The sequence below is a fragment of the Copadichromis virginalis genome, linkage group LG18 (genome assembly GCF_057382275.1).
Source record: "Copadichromis virginalis isolate Kocher_CV1m ecotype Utaka linkage group LG18, C_Virginalis_male_GT1.1, whole genome shotgun sequence".
NCBI classification, from domain to species: domain Eukaryota; kingdom Metazoa; phylum Chordata; class Actinopteri; order Cichliformes; family Cichlidae; genus Copadichromis; species Copadichromis virginalis.
This window is the reverse complement of record NC_140635.1, coordinates 21,565,465-21,590,732: the sequence shown is the minus strand read 5'-3', so window position 1 is coordinate 21,590,732 and position 25,268 is coordinate 21,565,465. Positions and strand designations below refer to the sequence as shown.

Genomic DNA, 25,268 nt, shown 5'->3' with positions numbered 1-25,268 from the left:
TGGTAGTGTTCCTGGGAAAAGTGCAGTGATTTCTATCCCAGAATCAGGCCTGTTTATCGGCCTGAGGGCCTGAAGATCATGGGCACCCGATACAGACTTTTTCATTTGTCGCTTGTGCACAGTGATTACTCGAGATTCCCAGAAACATTTGATGATATTATGCACTGTGTATTCACAATTTTACATTGAAGAACATGCAGACTGATGAACTGCTCATCTTTGCTTCTGAGAAACTGCCTCTCCAAGATGCTCTTTTTATCCCCACTCATGTTACTGACTTGCTACTAGCTAAGCAAAACTTCCCTCTAGCTTTTTTTTTTTTTTTTTTTTTTACCACCACTTACTTTTCCAGCCTTTTGTTGAAATGGTACATTTTCTCTGTTTAAACATTTAATACATTTTTTCAAGTTTTACACGGCTTTTTTCCAACTTTTTTTGGACTTAGGTTTGTAAATACGTCCACATTTTTAATTATCCAATTCCTTACAAAACAACTTCAACCACCTATTCTGTTTCATCCTTTCATACACTTCAATAAAAATAAATAAAAAGTGACGACTGAAACACTTTATTTAATATAACAAATTTGAGAAGTGAGAAAACTGACTGTTTCATCTTGTTGGCTTCCTCTCTTTTTTTTGGCACAGCCCCTGCACAGCAGTCTCTCTGCTAATATGAATCTGGATGTTATCAATCAATTAGAGTCAATAAACAGTTATGGAGCAATGCTGTGAGTTGGATACATCCCTATATCTTTTGACTCACCTCATTAACCATATCATTACTGTGTAGCATGCTTTCCGGCGTGTGAAGTGCCCTAGAAGTGTCTCTGTGGCAACTAGGAATTATGAGAGTAGTGAAACTGCTGGTGGGGTTTTTATTCATGTGGCTGAGAAACAAATACTATATAAGATTTCAGATGGGAGGATAATTTCCACTAGTTTGTCATAATAATGTCACTTTTTTATTTTTATTTTTTTTGGAGAGACATTTTTTGTGTTTGCATGTAATGCGAGTGACTGCTCGTTTATTAGTGGCTGATGGCTTTTAACATGTGCTGCCAGCCAGACTGTGGTGACAAAAGCTGTTTATTTCCTTAGCCATTATGAAGCCAAGCATTAGACGTCACACCACACTCAAGCACAGTGCTGACAAGGATAGGGATACTGGATAATAACCTTCCTCTCTCCTTTCTTGACTCACTATTAATGAAAGCAGAATTATCGTCCAGTGAGTCACAGACTCTGATGTGATTGACTTGTTTTCCAAGGCGTTTATTGAGTGCATTTTAGTACAATAGTTCTCAGAAAGTTACAGCTTACAAACTCTTGACACATACTTGTCACAATTTACAAGTGGCTGCTATACACAAACTAAAAAAAAGAAAGAAAAAGGAAACCAATGTACCTGTGCACACAATGTCTGTACACACAAATGTGCCTGATATGCATACATCCATTCTCTCTTGAACACACAAACAAATAAACTGTGACATGTGCACACTCACAGTCAGCTCCCCCCATCCACTGCTCATCACACAGAGAGAGGTTGTGACTGGCATACTCAAAGCTTTTGGCTTCACCTGTTCTCACTGGCCCGCTGCGATTCTTCTTGGTGTTCACTGTGCGCATCCATGAGAATATAATTGTGAAGTGCCGGGTGTATGCCGTTTTTATAAGTGTGTAAATCTTTGAGTTCCCAGTCTGAAACAGAGGAGAAAAAGGAGAACGGAGAAGTTTAACGAGTTTCGTTTTGCAAGGAGTCACGCCAAATCATTTTCGGCCTCACGCCGTTCTGATCCATAAATGACAGGCATGATTTTTGCTGCTAAAAGCATCGTTGGTCACTTTTCAGACAGTTGCAGCACATGGAACGTTTAACAAGCAAGTTCTTGTGTTTTCTATCAGTGTGTGATGAATGGCTCCCATATGAAACCGCTTTCAGAGGAAGATGGCGAACCGCCTCTCCATTCATCACACTGGAGTGTCATTACAGTCAGATATTTAGAAAGACAAACAGAGCAAATGGAGAAAAAAAAAAGAATTACACTTTTGTTTAATGAATACGTTCTATCATCTCATTCACAGGCTCTTGGGTTGAAAAGCAAATACATGAGACTGAGCTGAATAGAGGACTAATGCATTCAAATTGATTCACTGGCTTCAGTGAAAGGGATTTATGCCAATCTTGAGGAGCTTGTGATTATATTTAGGAATACTTGGTAAATCAATGACTCGGAGAATTGAATAGAAAAAGCAATTGATTTTGCCCGTGAGCCAAACCAATTGCTTGATTACAGTATTTTCCATTACCAAACTAAAGCAAATTAACATTTATATAATGAAAGAGATGTTGCCACATAAACCACACTGTGAGATAAAAGAGTTTGATTCACTTCAATGAACTAACTTTCTTACTTTCATCAAAACCATCCTTTGTTCATGCCATGTCTGCCATGCAACCCCGCCCTCCTATTAACTGAATCATCCTCCTCTTTCTATCGCATATGCACACACTCTGTCGGGTTTCAGCCCACTTTCTTCTCATTAAGCATCAGCCTGGAAACCAGACGTGAGAATAAACTAGCTGAGGGTTCCTCAGTGTTTGTGTGTGTGCGTGCATGTGTTTGTGAGTGTATTTGTTTTTTATGCTCCCATCAATCTCCCTCCCCGTGACTGATCAGATGCCTGTCAGACAGGGGGCCTTAGCAGGTGTTTTCACCCCTGCCTGGGCCCACTAGAGCATGGAGCCAACCATTTCTCAGGCCAGCTCTGGCCCAACTCAGCTCCAGACACAGCCCAGGACAGCTTGGTTACACCCAGGATAAACGAGCTGGAGATCTGCCAGCCAGCGGGAGTAGTCGGGGAGAGAGGGCAGGACAGACAGAGGAGGAGGAGGAGGATGACTTGAGAGGGCTAAGTACACTTAATAATCTGCTAATGGGCCTGCCATCAATTTCTAATTTTGGATGCAAGGTGGTTAGGACCGTCGTCACTCATGTCTGTTCAAATAGAGCCAAAAGGGATTTCAGCAGGGTCACAGCTACTGCAAAGAACTGATACCAAAATAGTCCATAATTGCGAGCTACAGGGCTGTTCTACCAAGCCTGTACTGAAAGATTGTTGACTCTCATTTTTAATGATCACCATTTTTAAAGGTTTTATTTGAACAACAATATTGCAATTCGTTTCCAAAAGCCTAGCCCTGAAGCAAATGACCAGCAAAAGGAAAAATAAGACTAACAGCAAAATCACAAGCATCATCATTGCCATGCTAAGAAAGAGAATCATCCTTGTGCACAACTCGGAACAATCCCATAAATATATCCCAAAATAATGACTTTTGGGAATAATGTAGAGACCTTACAAGATTAGTACATTTCTAAGTGACAATTCATGCAGCCAAGAGTTAGAGAAATATTCCCACAAGTACCGTGGCAATTTCCTTTAACTTGCCTAGCCATTTGGCAACTGCATATAGCATGAGTGCACAGATGAACTCAGCAGCTTAGCTACAGCAGTCGATTGGAGGCTGTGCTACGCTGTGAGCAGTGTGCCCATGTGGGCTGTTTAAGTCTGTGCGTTCCTCGAAATGGCATCGGGTGTCTGTTGGCAAACTTCAGCCCAGATGTTCATTTTTCACCGTGTAGAGAAATGATGCTGATTCGCAGTGATTTCCAGTGCCCGCTCTCCTATGCGTTTCAAACTCGCAGAAAATCTCACCACGGCCTAGACATTTGCAGCGCCCACGAGAAACATTAACTAGATTTTCCCGAAATAAAATGTGCCACATATAGAGCAACTCGACTCCAAGTTGTGTTCTTCCTGCGCGATCAGCTGGCACTCACCGTGAATTTGGGCCAGTTCCGGGGCAGGAAACGGAGGATCATTCCCCCTGTGGATGGTGCTGACCGCTCCCGAGACAAACAACAGGTCAAGAAAGAAGATGAAACATAAAACATATCTGTACAACTAAGTGCTCACCAGCAAGAGACAGCATGTGTACACCCACATTTAACATTACCCCCAGTTAATGGATAGTTTGTCAGTTATTTTAACTCCTACAGCAATTTTCATACAATTCTACAATACCAATTCTTCAGCCATTCTTTTTACATTTTCTCCAGTCAGCCCAAATTGTCCTTAAATCCCTGGAGCAACGAGACATACAATCCAGTGCCCATTGTTCAGTTATCCAAAGGAAACTGGAATCTAAACATTGCATGTGTCTCAGTCAGAATTCAGTCAACATGTCTTTGCCAAAATGCAAGCATAGAGTTCTGTACATACATATGCATTTATATCACCTTCAATATGAAGGTTTATTATGAAAGATATAATCATATTTAGCAAGAGATAAACATATTTATATTCTCTGAAAGTGGGTGGCTTGGGTTAAGAAGTCCTTTAGCAAGGCCCTCCACCCAAGACTCCACAGGTAGTGTTAAAGATAAAATACAAGTGGACTGCATCTTGCTATAATGATAAAACAGACAAACAAACACATGGTAAAGGATAAAAATATAACTAAGCTCTGATCTTTTTTTGTTTTTGTTTTTTTGTTACCTGTCCATTTACAATACACTTTTTAAAACATTTTTTAAACAAGTACAACATGATGTGAAAGTTGAAAATGGTGCTCTGCTGTACATCCCTGTATGCTTCTCCCTCTAATTATTTCCACTGGTAGGTGTTTTGTTTTGTTTTTCTTCTTTTTTTCTTCTTCTTCTGGAACTTATTTCCCGCCAGGTCAAGGCATCTTCATTGCACAGACTGAAGACAGGATGGGTAAAATCACACGTTTCTAAATGCCTCACGTTTCAGTTTAAAGTTTTAACACCTTCTAGTCCACATGAAGCAGAAGTACAGTATCACTCACTTTACCACAGTTTGAAACTCTGAGAAGTTCTTTGTGTTGATGTCTGATTGTTGGTTATTTTGGTTCAAAATGGCATGAATGGTAGTTCATAACCACAACAACGGACATTGATTTCCCTTTTGTGATGAATGGATAAACAGTATCAAGTCTGGACCCTGAACTCCTGTCGTGGATTGCATGAAGTGTGACAGCTGTTAACCATGTGGTAGTGTAGACCCTGGTCTCCTGTTGTCATGATAGTGGATTAGATTAAGACAATAGTTTCGACTCTGGCGCGTTCCGATGGATCGGGGGTCATTCGAGGGCTGCTATTTTTGTTGGTCCTTCGAATGCTGCCTGTTCCATGGCACAGCGCCTCCGGTAGTCATGCCATCGGCGTAGATGACTGGCTCATCTGCACCCTCATGGACTGGATATTAGTAAGGATTTTCTTCTGGTGGCCTGCCAGGGTCACTCCTATTCTCAGCAAGTCTCTACAGAGAAAGAAACATGGAGACAGAAAGTGAAAAGCAGGGTATTTTTGTTTCTTTCCTTTTTTGTTGTTGTAGAAAAACACAGGATCTCCAATAATTTGGAGTTAGAATAGATGATCTGAATATGAAGTGCAAACACCTGCAAGAAATCCCCCATCACAACTCAACGAGCTCACACGGACTTAACGTCGCTACAAATGAACGCACAATTTCAGAATGGAAAGCTAGTAGCAATGAACAAAACCCACAAATTTACTAAATTAATTCCATCTCTGTGAGAAGACGCAGTAGTGCGTGTTGCTTTGAATTGCAAAGACATTGCAGAAATGCTACCAGGCCCCGAGCATATATTTTTAATAAAAAATGTTGGAATGAATTTACATTTTCAACATAATTTTGTAGGCCAAGCAGCATTGTTAATTAAAATGGATGAAGTGCAATATTTGTGTCTGTTGGTACCACAAGTGCTTTGAGAAATGCTGTCATGACCAGCGCTTTGAAGCACTTCACAGACACAGCAGCAGCAGCAGAAGTGAAAATATGCATCTTTAAAATGTGTATATAGAGGATACACATTCATGTCTTTTTTTTTTAGAACACTGTCAACACAAAATGTTTAATTATTAGTACAGATAAGAGTTGTAATACATAGCTTGCAAAGATGTACATTTTCTTACCACGGTGAGTGCGTTATTTCGTCTTACAATGTGTTGTATTTTTAATTCCCACCGAGGCTTTAACTTTGATGCAATCACTTGAGTCACTGGGTGCATTTATGCTAAAAATACATGCACTTGACACTGAGTCATTTTATAAAAGTGTGCCCATCAAAAGCTATATGGGTCTGAAAACCCGTCATTTGCACACAAGCAGTTGAACTCACTCTGAGGTCATTTGTACCACCAGCTGCAGGGAGGTAAAGCCTGAGTTGAGGAAGTTGTCTCTGTACTGGCTCATCTTGATGGCAGCGAGCCAGTCCTCGACTGAGCTGAAGGTGTTGACGTCGGGTATGGATCTGTCCAGCAGTGGCTGAGAGGGCCTGGTGCAGAGGAGAACACCAAGAGCAAGGCGGGGAGGAAGATGAGATATAGTTGGGCTTTGATGCAATATTAAGCACAGACTTAAAGAGAAGGAGAGTAAAGCTGATACTGGTGTTTTCATGGGTGTGTGCCATAGGGTGCAAGGAAACTAGGGAGAGAGAATTTATTAGTGAATATTGGAATGTATCTCAAATATAAAGTGTAAAGGGATTCAGTATCACGAGGCACATCTGCCACTCCTTCTTTGAATGCCACACAAGAAAGATTTTCTGCAGGTAATCGGTAACTGGTCGCAATTGCTTGGCTTTAAAATATGTGGAAGCCTGGAAAAAAAAGTAGTGCAGGAACCTGAAACTCACAGTTCACGGACAGACAGACCACATCCAATCTGGCTGACGCTGAGAGAAACTGTGAGGACGGGTGCCAGAGATTGTACAAAACAAGTCCAGTATTTCACAAAAAAGTAAGGAAAAAAAAATATGTGCTCTGAATGTGTTCTGAAAATATATGTAAATGAGGTGTTTCATTCCATTTTTTATCTTTTTGAAAACGTGTTTTGCTCCATCTTCACGGGGTAAAAAAGTGAGAGTTCCTGAAACCAGTGTTTAGGTTGGATAAGAAGGAGGAAAAGTGCAGTTTGACGCAATCAATAGCAATAAATTCATGCTTAATTCATGAGAAGATAAAACGGTGCACATATGCATGCTGGGCTCATTCGAAACAAACAGTTTCATGCATAAGGAGAAGCGTCAGTGTGTACTTAATGTCAGTTTTTGGATCAATTTGTTTCTTACGTGTACAGATTTTTTTTTACTCACACTGCAGGAATGTTGGCTACAGCTTTGAGGCTGGCGGGGTTACGGATCATCTTATCCAGAGTACTGACGATGTCTGTGAAGCGGGGTCGCACGTTGCGGTCTTTTTGCCAACAGTCCAGCATCAGCTGGTGCAAGGCGCTGGGGCAGTCCATGGGTGGTGGCAAACGGTAGTCCTGCTCAATAGCATTAATTACCTATGAGAGAGAAAGCAAGATGTTGTCTCTTACAAATGAAGATAGCTGCTAATTCCACACCATATACCGCACTTGCAGTATGTCTCTCAAACACTTACTGTCAGTAAGAGTGTTTTCTACAAGCTGGTTACATTTTTTTAATAATTTGACTTATTTTATGGCTGAAACTCAATCCTGCCTCATCACAATGCAACAAGAACACAACTGCAACCCTCCCCATATGGACACTCCCTCTGGTCAATAAAGTGACAGTTTGCATTCAGGATGATGTGCCCTTCCTCTTGACTCTATCCAATCACATATCACTCCTATAGGACAGATTGAGGAAAGAGAGAGGACAGAGAGCAGGGGCAGTGTCACTAGAAAGGAGCCCCTGGGGGGGGATGGGCAGATTGCATATAATTAACACTGTGAAGTATAGCCACTTGACACATGACTTTTAAAAGCTTCACAAGCTATCAGGACTCATTAAAAAGACGTTATGACAAAGAATTTAAGGGCAGTTAGAGTAAAAGACTTCTATTATATAAGTTTGATCAGAACTTGACAGAAGTGGAGTATCTTCACCTTGTTTTGTTTTCTTTGTTAGTTATAAAAGGTTTTATGTTAAATAACATATAGACAATGAGATCACTTTAGATATATTTAAAGGAAATATGCAATGTTGATTCAGTAGCTACAAAAGCAGACGCTGCAAAGACTAATGATTACCAAGATTGCTGCAAATTGATGGAACCGGTGCTCACAAATATCCACATTATCCACACTGTCTGTAGATTTAATCTTTTTTTCTTTTTTTTTTGCTTACTTGCAAGATGAAAGTCTGATGAAAGATCGTGTGTAAAAGATAGTCATTAAAAGTTAGGTGCTGCTCTGTATATCGCCAGCTCCACCCTGGAGTTGAGTGCACCTCAGCAGATTCTTGACAAATGGTGCATTAGAGAAGAGAACGCACAAGTGAGGGGATATGAGTTAGGAGGGGGTATAGAGAGGGGCTTTGATGCAATATTAAGCAAAAGGGATTTCAAGAGAAGAGGAGAAACAGAGGTTATGGTGTTTGTGTGGATAAGTGAGAGGATGCAGGATAGAGAAAGAAAGTGTGTGCGTGCGTGCGAAAATTTTTGTGAGAGTGTGTTTTAAGTGTGTAAGAGAGTGTGGACTGAGCAGCCGGACATGCTGAGTGGTGCTAGTCCCACCAGGCAGTGTTTGCTGCTGGCCCACTGAGGCAACATCTGCTGGTTTGGACGGTCCTTGTGGAGCGAGGTCCATAGAAGCCTGATGGTTGGCTAGTTGTCGCACTAAGGGAGCTAAGGGAGAGAGACCTCATAGTATGGGACTATATCCAATGGTTGCGTGTGTTTGTGTTGGTGCCTGTGAGCGTGGACGTTATCCAAGCGGACATGGGGAACAAAGCAGAGCTCTCAGCAATCATTCATTGCTCTCAAAAGCTGGCCAGGAAGGAAAGGGGATAGTGTGAGGCTGTGCCCATAATAAGTCTGCTTTCAAAGTCAGAGTCAAGGGCATCTTCAGTAATGATGCTTTGTGATGCAGGCTGATAAAAATGTGTGATTTATTACAGCTTCCTCCCTTATGAGTTACCCTTGATTGTGTATCTATAACTGCATCTGTACGGAAATGGCTGTTCAATTTAATGAGGCTGTTTATTCAGATTCAGGTTTATTCTTTGTTCTATCGGAACTCGGAGACATGATAAAACTTAACTTAGATGTTGAGTTTTTGGGAACATCTCATGAAATGAGCGCTTAAAATCTTTAGTGCTGATTTTATGTTTAATTAGTACTTAACTGACTTTGTGTTGTACTACACCTGCTCGTCCCAACTGACTTGAACTCCATTTACAGTGTAATATCCTGCCCAGACATGCTTTTTCAAAATGCAATCATAATATTTAAGAAAGTATTTGTGTAGTTTTAACCACTTACATCCTGGTTGGACATGTCCCAGTAAGGCCTCTCTCCAAATGACATCACCTCCCACATGACGATGCCGTAACTCCACACGTCACTGGCCGAGGTAAATTTTCGGTAAGCGATGGCCTCTGGTGCTGTCCACCTCACTGGGATCTTCCCACCCTAAAAGAATAATAAAAAAAGAGTTGAATTTCTAAGTTTAGATTACACATATTACAAAAAAATGGGCGTAGCTTTAAACCTCCATTCTTTTAAAAGGCCAACAGGGGTAATACGCGTTGTTGCAAATAGACTTCTGTTCCTCTAAAAGTCTATGAGAAAATGGCTTTCTGATGTGATTTGACTTGTCTATGGTGGGTGTGGTTCAGGAAGTTGTCTGAATCAGAAGATCAGTGGTTCGATCCCCGGCAGTCTGCACATCAAAGGTTCCTTTGATTCTGAACCCTGAGTATCCCCTGATGGATGCAACCATGTGTGTGCGCAAATATTAGATAAGGTGCTTGGATATAGAAAAAAAGCTCTTGGATGAATGAGGCTTACAATGAAAAGCATTTTGAGCGCTCAGTCAGAGTAGAAAAGCACTATGTAGGCATATTTCAGGTCATACTATATAAAACATTAAGTCTATTTAGTAAATTTTGGTCAATTCGAAGCTGAGAAAAGAGGATTATCCAGTAAATGCTCATTGGCTACAGACTTGTGATTGACAGGTCAGTAGCCAGCGAACGTGTGGTTTCACAATCTGATCTGCCACTCGCCATCAGATCCAGTTTAAACATGTCAAGACAGTGACGCAAAAAGTGCTCATCTTGAGGCATAAAAACAGTGATGTCACAGTAGCTACATCCATCCTGTATACTGTCTATGGCTGAGATTGCTCTCTTACAAAACAATATTCTTTTCAGCTTTAGTATGTTGAAGTCAGCCCCTTTCCTGAAACCCACATCAGTACTCTCAGCTGTTCTAGTCCATCGCTTTAACTCTTTATTCTCTCATCCAGCAAGTGCAGCCAAAAAAACAGGGAGGATTCTGCCTCAGTATCAGCAGCATCCAACACTCATCAACCAACTTTGCATTTAGTATATCCTTCCTCATACTCCAGTTTTAATAAAAGAAGATAGGACCGGTTTTCTGTGCATACACCGAACACCTCTGCCTGTAATTGGGCTACGTGAGCCCCCAGGCAAACCATGCACCCTGTTGATTGAAATTGACAGCTGCTTGTTTCCCATCACACACACGTGCACACATTCACACATACAGGCGCAGTGGGATAACATATGCACAGGCACAGAGAGGATTGTGCCACACACACACACACACACACACACACACACACACACACACACACACACACCTCCCACTGGACCTTCCCTTATAGCTGAGTTGAGCTTGCCACCAGTTTAATAATGCCAATTAGCTGAACCTGAGCATTTGCAGATAAGCTGCTGTTGGAAACAAACCCAGGAGAAACCTACACAGACCACCCTGTTCCCTGCTGACTTTCTAGGAACGACAGGAGAAGAGAAGAACCACAGGGAGAGGCGGGTGGAGGCAGAAAAAAAAAAAGGGAAATGAATAAGACACCGAAAAAAATGGTGATTTGGGGTGTTTTCATAATGCTGGCTCACATGAAATGTTGAACAATACTAATGCTAAACAGGCTTATTCATGCATAAATGTCTGTGTTTAATTTTGGATTACAGAACACTGTCACATGGCGCTGCAAGAGGTGGAGAGGCTGACCTCATTAGCGAGCACCTCTTTGACCTTGGAGACGTTGCTGACCCCGAAAAGAGGTTTAATATCTGACCTTGAGTGGTGCTAGATGCAGAGACAACGCTCTGACTGAGAGCATCAGCCGGTGAAGAAAAAGCACTGAAGAAAGTAGACAATGCTGCAGTGTGTGGTTGCGGGAGTGTGTGACACGCACAAAATGAGAGAACAAGCAAGAAAGGAAGAGAGGAAGAGATCAATAGATGAATAAAGGCTATATAACCCCACTGACTTCAGTGCTTTTCTCATATCTCAAGACTAGTTCATATCTGAATCATTTCATCTAAACTGAGACCCAAGGGCACTTTCTCTTGCTCTTTCTTTTCTCTTAGGGCAATCGAACTACACTGATACAGGCAAAGCATTGCCCCCTGCAAAAATATAAAATGACTCATTTTCTCCTTTTTCATCTGTCACACTGTCGGGGCCAATGCTTCACATCAATTATTTTGTCTGGACGAACATATATGAGATGAGCAATAAATGCAGAATAACACAAAAATAAAACAGCTGCTCCAAGCACAAAAAAAAAAAGCTTTCTATTACGTCCTCGCTTTGTCATTACTTGCTTACTCCCTTCCTCGCTTTGTACATCTGGTCTCATGCCCCAGGACCCTGTTGGGATATGAGCTCAGTGTCGTTGGAATGGCCTGAGCAAAGACACAGGCTTCACAAGAAGCTTCCTGTGCGCCTCCAATGAGACAGACATTAGTAATAACATTTCCAAGGCGGGTGAGTCAGAGGCAGCTATGCAAACCCTTAGTAATTACTGCTGTGGGCCAATGATAACTGCCAAAATCCAGCTTTAATAACATGAATTGCTGTGGAGTCCATGCATACAGGGAGGAAGGCAAAAACATAATAAAAAGCACTGGTGTATTTATTTTTTTATTTGTTTTTTTCAGTAGAAAAAGCATCAATACCGAGGGAGACGAGTTAGAGGGGTAGCAGAAGTGATGTTGGGAATTAAAATAGACCTAATGTCAACACAAAAGTACAAATGCTTTTGCGTAGCCTTGAAGCATTGGGGTGCGTGGGGGGTTGGGTGTTTGTAATACTGTGTGGGCTACTGAAAAAGGAACAAGCTGTTTTCTGTTTGCCTTGAAGTGAAATATTGCCCCTTAAGCAGAATTCACACACTCCAATTATCTTGGACAGTTAACTGAGAATCTATGTGTAGATGAGCCAAAATGCACAGCAAGATTTGCACCTGCACAATGTCTAGGCCTTGACGATACCAAGTGATGCTCCCTCGGTAATAATAAAAAAACGCAACAACAACAATAAAAAAACAAACAAACTGGGTGACATTCAGTGCCTGAATTCCTGGGAGGTTTGAGTCTAGCTTGTAATAAATAAGTAAGCTGCTTTTGGTTTTTGTTGTTGTTTTGATTTTCACACCCGCCCTCGTATTGTTTTTTTCTTCTGTTTACTAAATTTGATCACATCAGAATTTTTGCTTCCTTTCTTGTTTTTTTTCCTCCCCTCCTTTTGGCTATTTTAACGATTGTAGCTCACGCAGCAAGACATTTTTGCACACATGATTCCCTTCAGCATACCTCGAACAGACTTTGCCATACATTATGTCACCAGAGTAAGATTAAAGTAATGTGACTGGTTTCCACCTGGTTGTGGCTGCCTGTGACAGGTTGTGACAAGCTAGTGATGTGTTTGAAGTGCATCTGTAAAGGAGATGCGCCGTGGCTGTCATAGCGAGACAAGCATGTTCTCATGACAGCTAGGTCTTAAAGATAAAGGATAAACATTTGGTGGTCAGGTAATGTGTGTACTTATTGGTGTCTGTTATGGTCCCCTGGCTCAGCAATATCAGTGTGTGGGTGTGTGTGTAGATAGTAGGATATGAAACACCTGTCATGTCTTTGCAGCAGCTCAGGATACGAACCACCAACATGCCAGATAGCTTCATGTAGACTGTCACTGACATGGTGATGCAGAATGGAGCAAAATCTAGAACACATATACCTGTCACAGCACAATCAACAGTCACCACTAATATGCAGCAAAATCACAGATAAGCTTACCGGAATTTAGAAAAAAAAAAAAAAAAGCCCAGTGTTTTGCCTTTTTCACTCATCTTATTTCACTTCACAGAAGCTATTTAGAGATTCTAAATAAACGTTCTCCTTCGTGTGGAAGACAAATATGTAGAGCTCCCTCTCCGTGTTTTCATTTCTCCCCCATTCCCTCTTTTCCTTGCCTTTACTCCTCCAACTTCGCTAATCCATTTCCAAACAATGCACACTGAAATGGACTTGAGCACATTTACTTAGGCTGGAGAGAGTGCTCCATCAACATCGTTTTAATGAAATCCTGAGAGCAACGATCTGCCCTGGATGTCTGCCCAAACAGATGAAGAAAGAAGAGCGAAGGAATGGAGAGGAAAGGGGCAGAAAGAAAGAGTGACACAAAGAGACGGAGAGAAAATAGAACAAGAAATTAAAAAAAAGAAAGAAAGGAAAGTGGGTTGGTGACTCAGATGTTGGTTTCTCAGATCCCCATGGGGATGTCTGATGGAGGGAAGGACATAGGTCTTTATGTACAATGAGGTAATGCAAATCTTGAGGGAAGCATATTTCAGAATGCACTCTCTAAAGATCCCAAATAGGCTGGCATTCAACAACAATCTCCTTCTGCTGTCAGATTTAATTTAGTAAATACATTTTAAAATGTGTCCAGTAAAGCAATAAAGAACAGATAATGTACTATTTTAATAATGTATAACTCTAAATAAACCAATATAACATCTATCCAAACTCTAAGCCAGTGAATTTATAACTTCAGGTATCCTATTTATTGTTTTAAGCTATCAAATACATTTATGTAAAACAAACAGTTAATTTTATAACTACTCATAACAGTTGGAAAACATTTGTAATCAAGAGTGTTTATGCTTCAATTATCCTGAAGGTGGATATAAACACCTTTAAATATAAACTTAGCACGCATATATGTGCTTTGCTGCTCAATTCTTTGGCTTTTCTAGAATGGACCTAAAACAGCTGTTTAGGCTGTCAAAGCTTCACTACCAAAGGATGCAAGTTTTTGTTTTTCCCAGCTATACGCCCACAGTGCTATACAACTTTGTGTGCGCCTTAGTAACACAACCATAGGATCTGTTTCTGTGTAATGCATTCAAGTTGTCTTTCTTTACTGCATCTGCATGTATAGCAGAGGAAATAATTCCCCCGCTGAGTTTGTTAGTTTGCTCACTTATAATGAAATGAACACTATCTAATTTTTATAGGAGTTTCATTTTAATGGAGAGAGACAGAACATCAACCAAAAATCCAGAAAAAAACAAACAAATTACATAGAAGTTTTAACTTGATTGTATGTCATTGAGCGAAATAAATATTTCATCCCCAAGCAAGACATGACTCGGTGGTGAAACCCTTGTGGCGTTTCTTGTACTTGGTCACCAGGTTTGCACACATCTCAGGAGGGATTTTGGCCCACTCCCCTTTACAGACACTCACTAAATTATTTGGCAACTCAAAGCTTAACCTCCCTCCACAGGTTTTCTATAGGACTGAGGTCTGCAAGCTGGCTATGCTAGTTTATGACCTCAACGTACTTCTTCTGTGCCACTCCTTTGTTGTCTTGGCGGTATGTTGTGAGTCACTGTCATGTGGGAATACCTATTCATGACCCTATTCAATGTTCTGGCTCAGGGATCGACGTTCTGGGATTCTGGGTGGGTTATGGGGGACAGAATTCCACTTCACTGCTTGTCATTTCATTCAATGACATGCAAGTCAATTTATCACTTCAACACAACACTTATATTTTTGTGGGGTTTTTTTTTTTTTTGGGGGGGGGGGCATTCTGGCTCATTTCATTAAAATTAAACTACCATAAAAATGAGAAACTGTTCATTTCTTTATAAATGAGCAAGCTCAAAAATTCAGAAAGGGATCAACTCAAACCACTGTAATAGAATATAGAGGAAATCATTTCATTTCAGAGAAAAAAAAATTAATAACTGTACTTTCTGTAGTTTTATTTTCTACTATATGTCCTTTTGACTTTTTACTCCTTTAATTGGTAATGTTCACCCTGCATCAGTAGCATTTTGCATTACGCTTAACTTACAGGCCTCGGCATATCTAGCATCTACTGACACGATCAAATTAACCCGAGCAAGTATCTCATTTTGCCTGTACTACTCTATGCTCATATTAGAAATTAACCTTTGTCCCAGAAATCTTTTTGCAGGATGCAAAAAATAGACAATTATACCCTCAGATGCACTTGCAGTTTTATCAAATTGTACCAAATCCTGAGCATGACAGCATATTTTAATGCTACTGGTATTTTGTAAAATAAAGTGCATTTAATGAGACAATATCAAATAATTATAGTCAACATCACTACTTTTATAGCACACCAGCAGAGATGGCGTTGCTTTCACTGATTTGAAAGGATTCAAAATAGAAATTTTTACTCAGATGCAAACACAGTCAAACAGCCACAGATGGCAAATGTCAGATGGTGTCCATCTTTTACTAACTCTGGAAAACATGACAGAAGATCTAAATCACAGCAGAGTGTTTTGTATGCACACTCACTCTTTGATGTGGAGACCTGGTATGGATCATGTTTCTAATTACAAAAAAAAGGGGTCTGTTCAACATTAACATACTTTTGCTGCTAAATTAGTCCCAAGACTGAGCGAATGCAGCTCTATCATCTGAATAAAAGTAGCCATGAAATAGCTTAATTAATGAAATACAAAAAAAGACATGAACAAACCAGCAGAATTAAGTGGGATGTTTAGGATTCTGTGACACATCATTGGCTCAGTTCCTGTTAGCAGTGTCTCCAGCTTGATAGGTGACTTAAATGGGAAGTGAGTCGGGGATCTGCTTGGTCACTGCACTGGTAATGTAGAGGTAGGGAATCAATGAGTGAAACTGGCGTCTCAAAGTACAGGACTGTGCAAAAGTCTTGAGTCACGTCTCATTTGTTGATTTTTTTTTCCAAGGAGCCAGACTTCATTCAAGTCAGTCAAGCATTAAAAAAGTCACTTGAGGAATAAACCAGTGTTGCGTCTACACATAACAGACAACTTACTAACTTTAAATTGTATCTTTAGACACTTTTTTAAAGCAGCAGCCTGCCACTAAACCACAATTTCTCCCCATCTCTTTTGATGGATCCATGAAAAATGTTAAAATAATAATAGTAGCAAACTCAAACTGACACAGGACCTGAGAGATGTACCTGGACCTTCAAGTGATCCATCTACTGTTTGATGCAGCCCCATCAGAAATGGTCTCAGTGGAAGGGTGGCTGTTAAAAAGCTATTTTTAAGGAAGAAAAGGCTCGGGTATGCCAATTACGTATTATTGTATTTCCATGTATATTTGCACGTTTCAATAAATTGCTGCATCTACTTCCCAATTTCCTAACAAAATACACAAAAATGAGGGAATAATCAAAACTTTTTCACAGACCTGTACAGTATGTGCTTAAAGGATAGAAATGAACTTGACAAAGTACAAAAAATAAACCAGAAAGAAAGGTGGAAAATGGTGCTTAGCATTTGATGCATGACACAAAAATCTAAACGAAAGAGCATTTGTTTACTTTTGGCCTGGCCAATATGGATATGTTCCCATTTTACTGTTTGTTTACCCTGTCCCCTCACTCCTAGCACATAAATATTTCACTAGAAGTGGAATAGACAAGCCAAAAGAAAAAAAAAAAGAGTGCATGGGCCCGAGGCCAGCAAGAGTGGTAAAGGATGCAAATAGAATACAGACAAATGACAGAAACAACAGCGCTGTCCACATAGTGTGAGCGCTCGAGTGGAGCTGAGAGAATGTCACTCAGGTCACAGGGATTTGACGGATGATCTTTGTTACTGGCTCTGTGTGACCTCGCCTTTCAACCTCTCTCAGCTTCAATGACACAAGAAAACGCACCCATGTGCACACACATGCACAGAGAGAGAGAGAGAGAGAGAGAGAGAGAGAGACCCTTATGAACACATGTATATCTAAGAACATGGCACAAACACACACCTCTAAACACACACTTGCCAGCTTAGGCACAACATACAGTGCGCATCGTGTGACATGCAAGCCAATGACAGTCTTCCCACATTGTCAGCTGAGGCACAAGCAAAAGAATTCCTGACCCATACCTACCCTCACTGCTACCCTACGGGCATGAACTTTAAATAGAAAGGGTAACTTAAGGTTATGTATATAACCCCGGTTCTCTGAGTAGCATGAGTGAGTGTCTCACTATGGGAACGCCTCCTGCGTGACCTCATCAGAAGCTCAAATGCCATTACGCCAGCCCTTACAGGCTGGCTAGGTGACGCCCATGTCAGGAGGGGCCAGTGCCTCCCTATATAATAGGCTGACATAGCGTCAGATGTCATTCAAAACAAGCCCACCTCTTCCTCGCTTCCATAGCAAGGAGGGCGGTCTGGTGAGACACTCACTCGTGCTACTCAGAGAACCGGGGTTATATACATAACCTTAAGTTCTCTTTCATAGCATTCGTTTCGTGTCTCACTATGGGGGAAATACTGACTTCCGGATTGCCAGACATGCCTGTTAAGAAGACAACTGTCCCCAACAGCACTTGACAGGGGAGAAGCCCCCACCTGGGAAGAACCTGCACTGAGGACTGAATGTGCTAGGTTAGGTGCTGTCACATCTAACCTGTAAAACCTAGCAAATGTATGAGGTGAGGTCCAGCATGCAGCTGCACACACCTCCTGAATAGAAACTCCCCTAAAGAGAGACTTTGAGGTTGCCAGACCTCTAGTGGAATGCGCACGCAAGCCAGCAGGGGGCTGAAGGCCCCCGCTAGTATAGGCCAAGGCAATTGCTCCTACTATCCAATGGGAGAGGCGCTGTTTAGACACAGGCTTTCCCATATGTGGTTTAGCCCAGGACACGAACAGCTGGTCACTTTGTCTGACACTCTGGGTTCGGTCCATGTAAATGCGCAGGGCACGGACTGGACACAAGGTATGCAGCCGCTGTTGCTCCTCTGAGGAGAAAGGCGGTGGGCAAGAGGCCGGCAGTTCTATAGGGGAACATGTGCCGACAACCTTCGGGACAAAGGCAGGGTTGAGCCGCATACTGACCCTCGTATTATCCGAGGAGAACTGAATGCATGACTGATGCACTGAGAGAGCGTGGATCTCTCCTACACGTTTAGCAGAAGCTAAAGCAATTAATAGAGCCGTCTTCAAGGACAAAATTTTAACTCAACCTGTTCCAGGGGTTCAAATGGGCAACAGGAGAGCGCAGCCAATACTATGGGAAGGTCCCACGATGGAGCCAACGGCCTAGATGTAGGCAATTTACGCCGTGCACCCTTCATGAAACGGCATATTAAGGGATGCTGGCCAACAGTCTTCTCCTCAAAACCAATATGGCAGGCTGAAATTGCTGCCAAATACACCTTGATGGTGGAGAAGGCTTTACCCTTATCAATCAGGGCCTGAAGAAATGACAGAATCACAGCCACAGGGATGGCCTGTGATTCTATGCACCAGCTTTCAAACACACACACCACTTGTGCTCATATAGCGTCATAGTAGATGATGCTCTAGAACAGCGGTCCCCAACCTTTTTTGCGCCACAGACCGGTTTATGCCCGACAATATTTTCAAGGACCGGCCTTTAATGTGTCGCGGATAAATACAACAAAATAAAACTAGCACACGTGAAAAGACCCAGGAAAACCGAGTTAACGATCAAAACGATAACAAAATAACGCTGAAAACCGATAAATACCCTGAAAACCATACATTTCACACCTGAGCCTCAACTCGCGCGGCCCGGTACCAGACGACTCACAGACCGAGGCCCGGGGGTTGGGGACCGCTGCTCTAGAACACTGAATAGGGTCGATAACACTATGAGGGAGCCCCACTGTGTTCAGGTTAAACCACTCACGGGCGAAGCCCATAGAGCTAGCCTCTCTGGGTGGGGGTGGAATATTTCCCCCCGTGCCTGACACAGTGACAGCAGGTGGACACTGCTCCAGACTATCAGTCTGTGTGCCAGTGTGTGTAACTTGGGGGACCCCAGACCGACCTGTCTGTTGATGTAGGCCACAACGGTGGAATTGTCCGGACTCACTAAAACATGATGACCTCTCAACCAAGGGAGAAAGTGTTTTAGCGACAGGTGAACCACCAGCAGTTCCAGTGGGTGGAGCGCATGTGAGGGCCCCATTCCCCATTCACTGTTCTGCCCTCGTGGGTGACCCCCCAGCCCGAAAGAGAGGCATCTGTGGAAATCACCTTCCTGGCTGAAACTGCCCCCATGGCAATGCCCTGAGACAAGAAACCTGGCCTCTTCCACTCGCGGAGAGCGAGTGAACAGTCTGCAGAGTCTCTCACGTGACGGTGGCCGTCTCGGTGAGGGTCCAGTCCCCGCGAGCCCACCCATCGCTAAAAGCCTCTCATGTGCAGGCGTCCCAGTGTTATCGCCACTAGAGAAGAGGCCATCAGACCGAGCAACCTCTGGCACTGTTTGAGGGTAACTGTGTTGCCTCTGTGAACCAGTGCTAGGGATGACCGTATGGCCGCTGTTCTCTCCGGGGACAGAAAAGCCCTCACCCGGAGGGAGTCTAGGCTGAGCTCTATGAAAGTAATGCATTGAGTTGGTGTCAATGTGCTCTTTTCCACGTTTATCTGGAAACCCAAACTCTCCAGATGGTGTATGAGAGCATTTGTATGACAAGTCGCTCCCTGGCGGGTTGGGGCTGCCACCAGCCAGTCGCCGATATATGTGGCCATCCGAATGCCCTTTTTCCTGCTGCCTCGGTGTATTTCACAAACACCCTTGGGCTCAGTGAGAGACCAAAAGGCAGGACTACAAACTCGTATGCTATCCCCTGGAAAGCAAATCTCAGATACTTTTGGTGTGGGGGATATATGGGGATGTGGAAATAAGCATCCCTCAGGTTGATTAATGTGAACCAGTCGCCCGCTTGTACAAACCGTAACAGCGAGGCGTGCGTCAAGATCCTGAACTTGTATGTCCTTAAATGCCGGTTCAGGGCACGGAGATCCAGAATGGCTCTCATCCCCCTCCCCCCTTTCTTTGGCACAAGGAAATACCTTGAATAAAATCCGCTGTGCATTTCCTCGGGAGGGACAACTCTTATAGCTCCTTTGTCTCTCAAGATGGAAATTTCCTCCAGGAGAAAACTGGCACACTCGCCCAGAGCACGAGAGTAAACGATTTCTGTGAAATGTGGTGGAGCGCCATTGAATTGCAGCCTGTAGCCCTTTTCCAATGTCCTCAGCACCCATGCTGACAGAGTGCAGGTGGCCCAGCTCTTCATGTGGAGAAGACAGGCTTTTTGGCACCCCCTTGTGGCAAAACATACGCCATTTCGGTGTCCCGTCACCTCTGTCACAGGCGAGTTAGGTGACGGGCTCATCTGCATCATCACAGCCGTGGAAACGCGAGTCTCCACGGGCTGCGTTATGGCAGACGTTGCTCTGTTTTTCAGCATGTTTGATTTTTTCATGTGTTTTGCAACACTCAACAGCGCCCTCGGCAAACTGCCTGGATGCGCGTGTCGGGGCTTTTTTAATACAGAATGCACGAAAGAAGTGCTTGTAAAACAACACTGCGAACTTTGGCTCTCTTTCCCTCTGGCGGGTGCGGTGACAAGAACGCCGGCCCGAGTTAAGCACTCTGTGTGGAACATGTCCCGTTGAACTTGCTCTGGAACAGAGCTGGGAGGCGGCAGGGCGGCCCATGAAGGGGGGAAACTGGGTTCGCTCCTGCCTAGAGGAGAGGCTGTCAGGCTGGCCGCTTCTTCCTCCTCACGATCGCGGCAGCGGGGGGCTTGAGGTCTGGCCTGGGGAGACTGTTTCCGAGTCCATGGATTCTTAGGGGCCCCTGCAGCCTGGGGGGCTACCTACGTCTTAGGCACTTTGGGAATCCTGAAAGCGGGGACCGGGCGAGACGCTGCCTGCGCGAATGACTGGCGCGGTGCTGCTGGGGTGGCGTGCTGGGCCCTCCTTGGCAGGCAGACTTTAAGAGTCTCATCATCTCTCTTTTCTCCTCACATCTCTTCCTGCATGAATGTAACAGCCGCACCGAAGAGACCTTGAGGGATGACAGGGGTGTCGAGGAGTTCCTCTTTCTCTTTGGTCGTCAGGTTGGTGAACCTGAGCCTGCGTGCTCGCTCCTGAAGAACCATGAGGCCCATGGCTCTCCCAGTAGCCTGTATGGCTACCTTGTGGAGGCGGAGGACATGGTCAGTTATAACGCAGATTTCCTCCCACACTGTGGTATCTGTGTTAGCTGTCATGTCCTCTTCTAGCTCAGCTTGGTAAGCCATTAGCATAGAGGAGGCGTTGTGGGCTCTTACTGACAGAGCCGCTGCCTTGTAGCACTTATCTGTAAGGCTAGACTGGAAGCGGTCTGCTTTGGAGGGGAGAGATGGGGTCGATGAGGACAGAGACGTCTTCGGGTGAAGATGGCTCGCTACCAACGGCTCCACTTGTGGCATCTGGCGGAGGCCGATAGACTCCATCCCCTCACAATCCAGCAGGGAGCTCCCCACGATGGGGTGTTTCTCGCTGTAAGGTTTTGCTTTCCACGTCACCGCTATCTCATCGAGTAGCTCCGGGAAAACAGGCAACACATGCTTTCACCGTCTTTTCCGCCTTCTGCAATTTCTTTCCGTCAAAACGAGATTTTACAACCTCTGTTTGTATGGCGGGCCACGGGATGTTGAGTCTAGCTACTGCGCGCTTTCACATGTCCTGCATGTCGCGATCCAGGGGAGACGGCGGTGTCGGTTTTTCAGCCTCGCCGGTAGCCGAGGGCTTTGCAGCCCAGCTGATGCTAGCCAAGGAGGTGGAATCTTCCTCCTTGCTGTCGTCAGAGAGCAGGAGCTCCGAGTCAGCCAAATCATCTCTGTCCTCGTTGGCATCTCCTCCCCAGGTGACTCCAGCATTGGGGAAAAACTCACGATCTCCGTGTGCCTCCAGCGACGGGAAAGCGGTCGCGTGGCGACAGCTTGGCCGTGGCGTTGCAGCCAAATCATCGGGCACCTCAGTTTCTCCTTGCCCCGCAGCAGCCTCACACAGCAAAGGGTCACCACCCGACAAGTTAGCCTGGCGATCTAGCCTGCGGCGGAGTAGTTTGCGTGGGAAAGCTGCGCAGTGGATATAGTCTTGTGCGGGCGTCAAGGCAGCCTGAGCATGAGATAAACCCAGGCACACCCCGCACACACGGGGGTGTGTATCCCAGGCAGAAATTTTCTTGCCGCAAGGACAGAGTTTTGCAACTTCGTTGGCAGTCGTAGCCATGGTTAGCTAGAGGGTTGCGCACGTTAGCAAGACTGACACTGAGTGCGGAGAATATTGCTATTCCTCGCTAACGTGGGGTGAAAAGGTTTCTACAGGTATTGCTACCTAATGTGTAAAACCGCTAGCGTCGAAGGGTATTGCTACCTGATGGTGAAGCTAGAGGTACCTTTATTAGCAAAGTGTTGCTACTTCGCTTTCGGAAAATATTGCTACTTCCCTGGGTGAAAGTATTGCTACTTGGCACCAGCACTAGCTACGGAACAGTATTGCTACTGCTTGTATGCTAGTGGACAACTGAAAAGCTGGGAACAAAGCGCCCGTGACCGAGTTGTTCACTCGAATCTGTGGACAGTTTAGCTTTAGCACCCAATAGCACAGTTGTCTACAAGCTTCTGTGAGAAGCGAGAAGAGGTTTTTGAATGACATCTGATGCTATGTCAGCCTATTATATAGGGAGGCACCTAGCCAGCCTGTAAGGGCTGGCGTAATGGTATTTGAGCTAATGATGAGGTCACGCAGGAGGCGTTCCCATAGTGAGACACAAAACGAATGCTATGAAAGAGAACACCACTTGCCTAAGCTGTTAGGCGTCACATGCTGCACTTGCAGACCCAATTAAGAAAATATATCCTTGTGCACAAGCTGCACACAGATGAAAAATTGTAAATACACAAGTGATGCATGGAATGATAAACTTTTTTTTATGGATTGGAATAGTGACTAAATGCCTTGCTTGTTTGCTAGGTTAGCAGGGTTACTCATATTGCATCACGACTTGAGATGAGCCAGTTGGTTATTTTTTTTAAACTCGTGCAGTCGAGTATATAAAATCTGCACTGAAACAAACACAGTAAAGTCATAGCTGCAATGAAGCACACAATCTTTTAGAGTCCTTAAATCAGTTAGCCTGCATCACCTTAGTAAGACCAGAGTGGCTCAGGTATTGTCCTGTGAGCCTAATTAATTATGACTTTGGTGAGCAGCCAACAGAGAGGAAGGACAGCCTCCTTCTGTCTGAAACTCCACAACACTGCTCCAGACTGAACCCACGTCCAGGGTTAACACAATTACCAGCATGTCCTCCCAACCATACATCCAACATCACACCACAGGCACTGTAATTGGTGTGCTTAGAATTGCAGGCAAAAATTAGAAAAGCAGCAGAGGGAAAGAGGTGATTAATTTGCTAGAGGAGGAGGTTGGTGCCGATGTAAATCACTGCCTGTCAGTGCAATTTAATTTACGAATTTCCTTCAGCCTTGTCTGCGATGCCAGCCTTGCTCGCTGATTGTTTAGCATCAGGTCATAACTAAAGAGGTCATGGAGTGAAGGGCATGAGCCATGCTTTCCTTAATTACAACATAGAACACCCCCCTTCTTGTAGCATGTATGCATAGATGCCCCCTAAATCACAGGTTAAACTGAACCAGGAGGACATGAAAGTGTGGCAACATCAGCTAGGCTTATGAAGTGCCTGCAATCTGATGGGAAAGCACTTTCGCTTTTATTTAATCGTTTAACTGGCACATTAACAGAATACGCCTCCCAGACATGTGGATAAAACTGCTCTCTTGACTCTTGATTTAAAAACAAAAATCAGCTAAAACCCAAGATTTCATCTGAATCCCTATGATAATAAATGAGGACTCAGTATAAAAGTGAAGCACAGCCAAAGCTTCGATATGCTTGTTTCAAACTCTCTATCAGTTAAAAACACACCATCAAAAAAACCAGAGTGTGTTAACATCACAACATCTCCCCAGGTTCAGACTTCAAAACTCACCTTGCTCTATGTACTTTCCAGATAATGCCCTCAAGGAGAGTTTGCAATAAACAACTTCAAAATACGGACCGCAATCTATAATCCATTCCCTATCTTTTACACACTGGTTTATCAGTAAAGCTCAGCAGTGCAGACAACAGAAGTGCTGCTCCTCTTTGTTGCTAAATAATACCCATTCAGCAAGGTTTAGCTATAGGGTCAAGCATACAAAGCAGGTTACTCCTGGGGAGCAATTAGCTCTCAGTCACACCAATGTGTGGTCATATCTCCTCTGACTTATATCTGCCACATCACTCTTATTGCCACTCTCACAAATCAGCAACCATGCTCCAACCAATCAATGGCTTACCTTGGGCTTGCTTTTTATGCTTTTCCTGTTTATAAATAATAATTCAGGAGAAAAGCAGCTTCGGCATAATGCAGGCACTAAGGAAGACAGGAAAATGAACAGGGGACTGTGTGTTGTCTAGTACTGTTTTGTTTCTTCACCTATATTTAGATGAATGCAGATTATTTTGAGAACTCTCCTTTTCATACCTACACCGACTCACAGGCTATTTGACTGGTTGCTTTAGATCTCAAGTTCTGCATGTGTTGAAATACCTATGAACCTGAACCTAAAAATATGCCCCTTTTGATAGTGTAATATATTCAGATTGCATTCATATTTATTCATAATATATACCCCCCACAGTATCACAAAGCTCTATATTCAAATTGTATACAATGAATCACTTTCAGCAAGAAACCCCAAGGCGGTGTTATGAAGCAAGTTAAAATCCCTGTTCACAGGTAACGCAGTTAAAATGGGCTGTGCAGAGCCACTTGAGGCCGTCAACTCAAAATAAGAAGCAGACAGGTAAAACACAGGACACGGCTCACTGAAATCCAAAGTAAAATAAAAAGTACAGCAAAAAAAGGTATGGATAGTGCAGATACACACATCTCTCTCTCTCTCTCTCTATATATATATATATATATATATATATATATATATATATATATATATATATATATATATATATATATATATATATATTAGG

General features: G+C 43.3%; 1 protein-coding gene across 2 annotated transcripts in view; it reads right to left on the bottom strand.

Annotated features, from left to right (window-relative positions):
• Positions 1–1,253: 1,253 nt before the first annotated feature.
• The window catches only part of ephb1 (EPH receptor B1), a 175,396-nt gene continuing 151,381 nt past the window's right edge, over positions 1,254–25,268 (bottom strand). For both annotated transcript variants that reach the window (XM_085439564.1, XM_085439565.1), the window contains exons 13-17: positions 9,347–9,496; positions 7,210–7,403; positions 6,235–6,390; positions 3,848–5,351; positions 1,254–1,703 (exon numbers count right to left, since the gene is read on the bottom strand). In XM_085439564.1, coding sequence (XP_085295690.1) covers positions 5,243–5,351; positions 6,235–6,390; positions 7,210–7,403; positions 9,347–9,496 — 609 coding nt within the window. In that variant the 3' untranslated portion in view covers positions 1,254–1,703; positions 3,848–5,242. The remainder of the gene's footprint in view (positions 1,704–3,847; positions 5,352–6,234; positions 6,391–7,209; positions 7,404–9,346; positions 9,497–25,268) is intronic.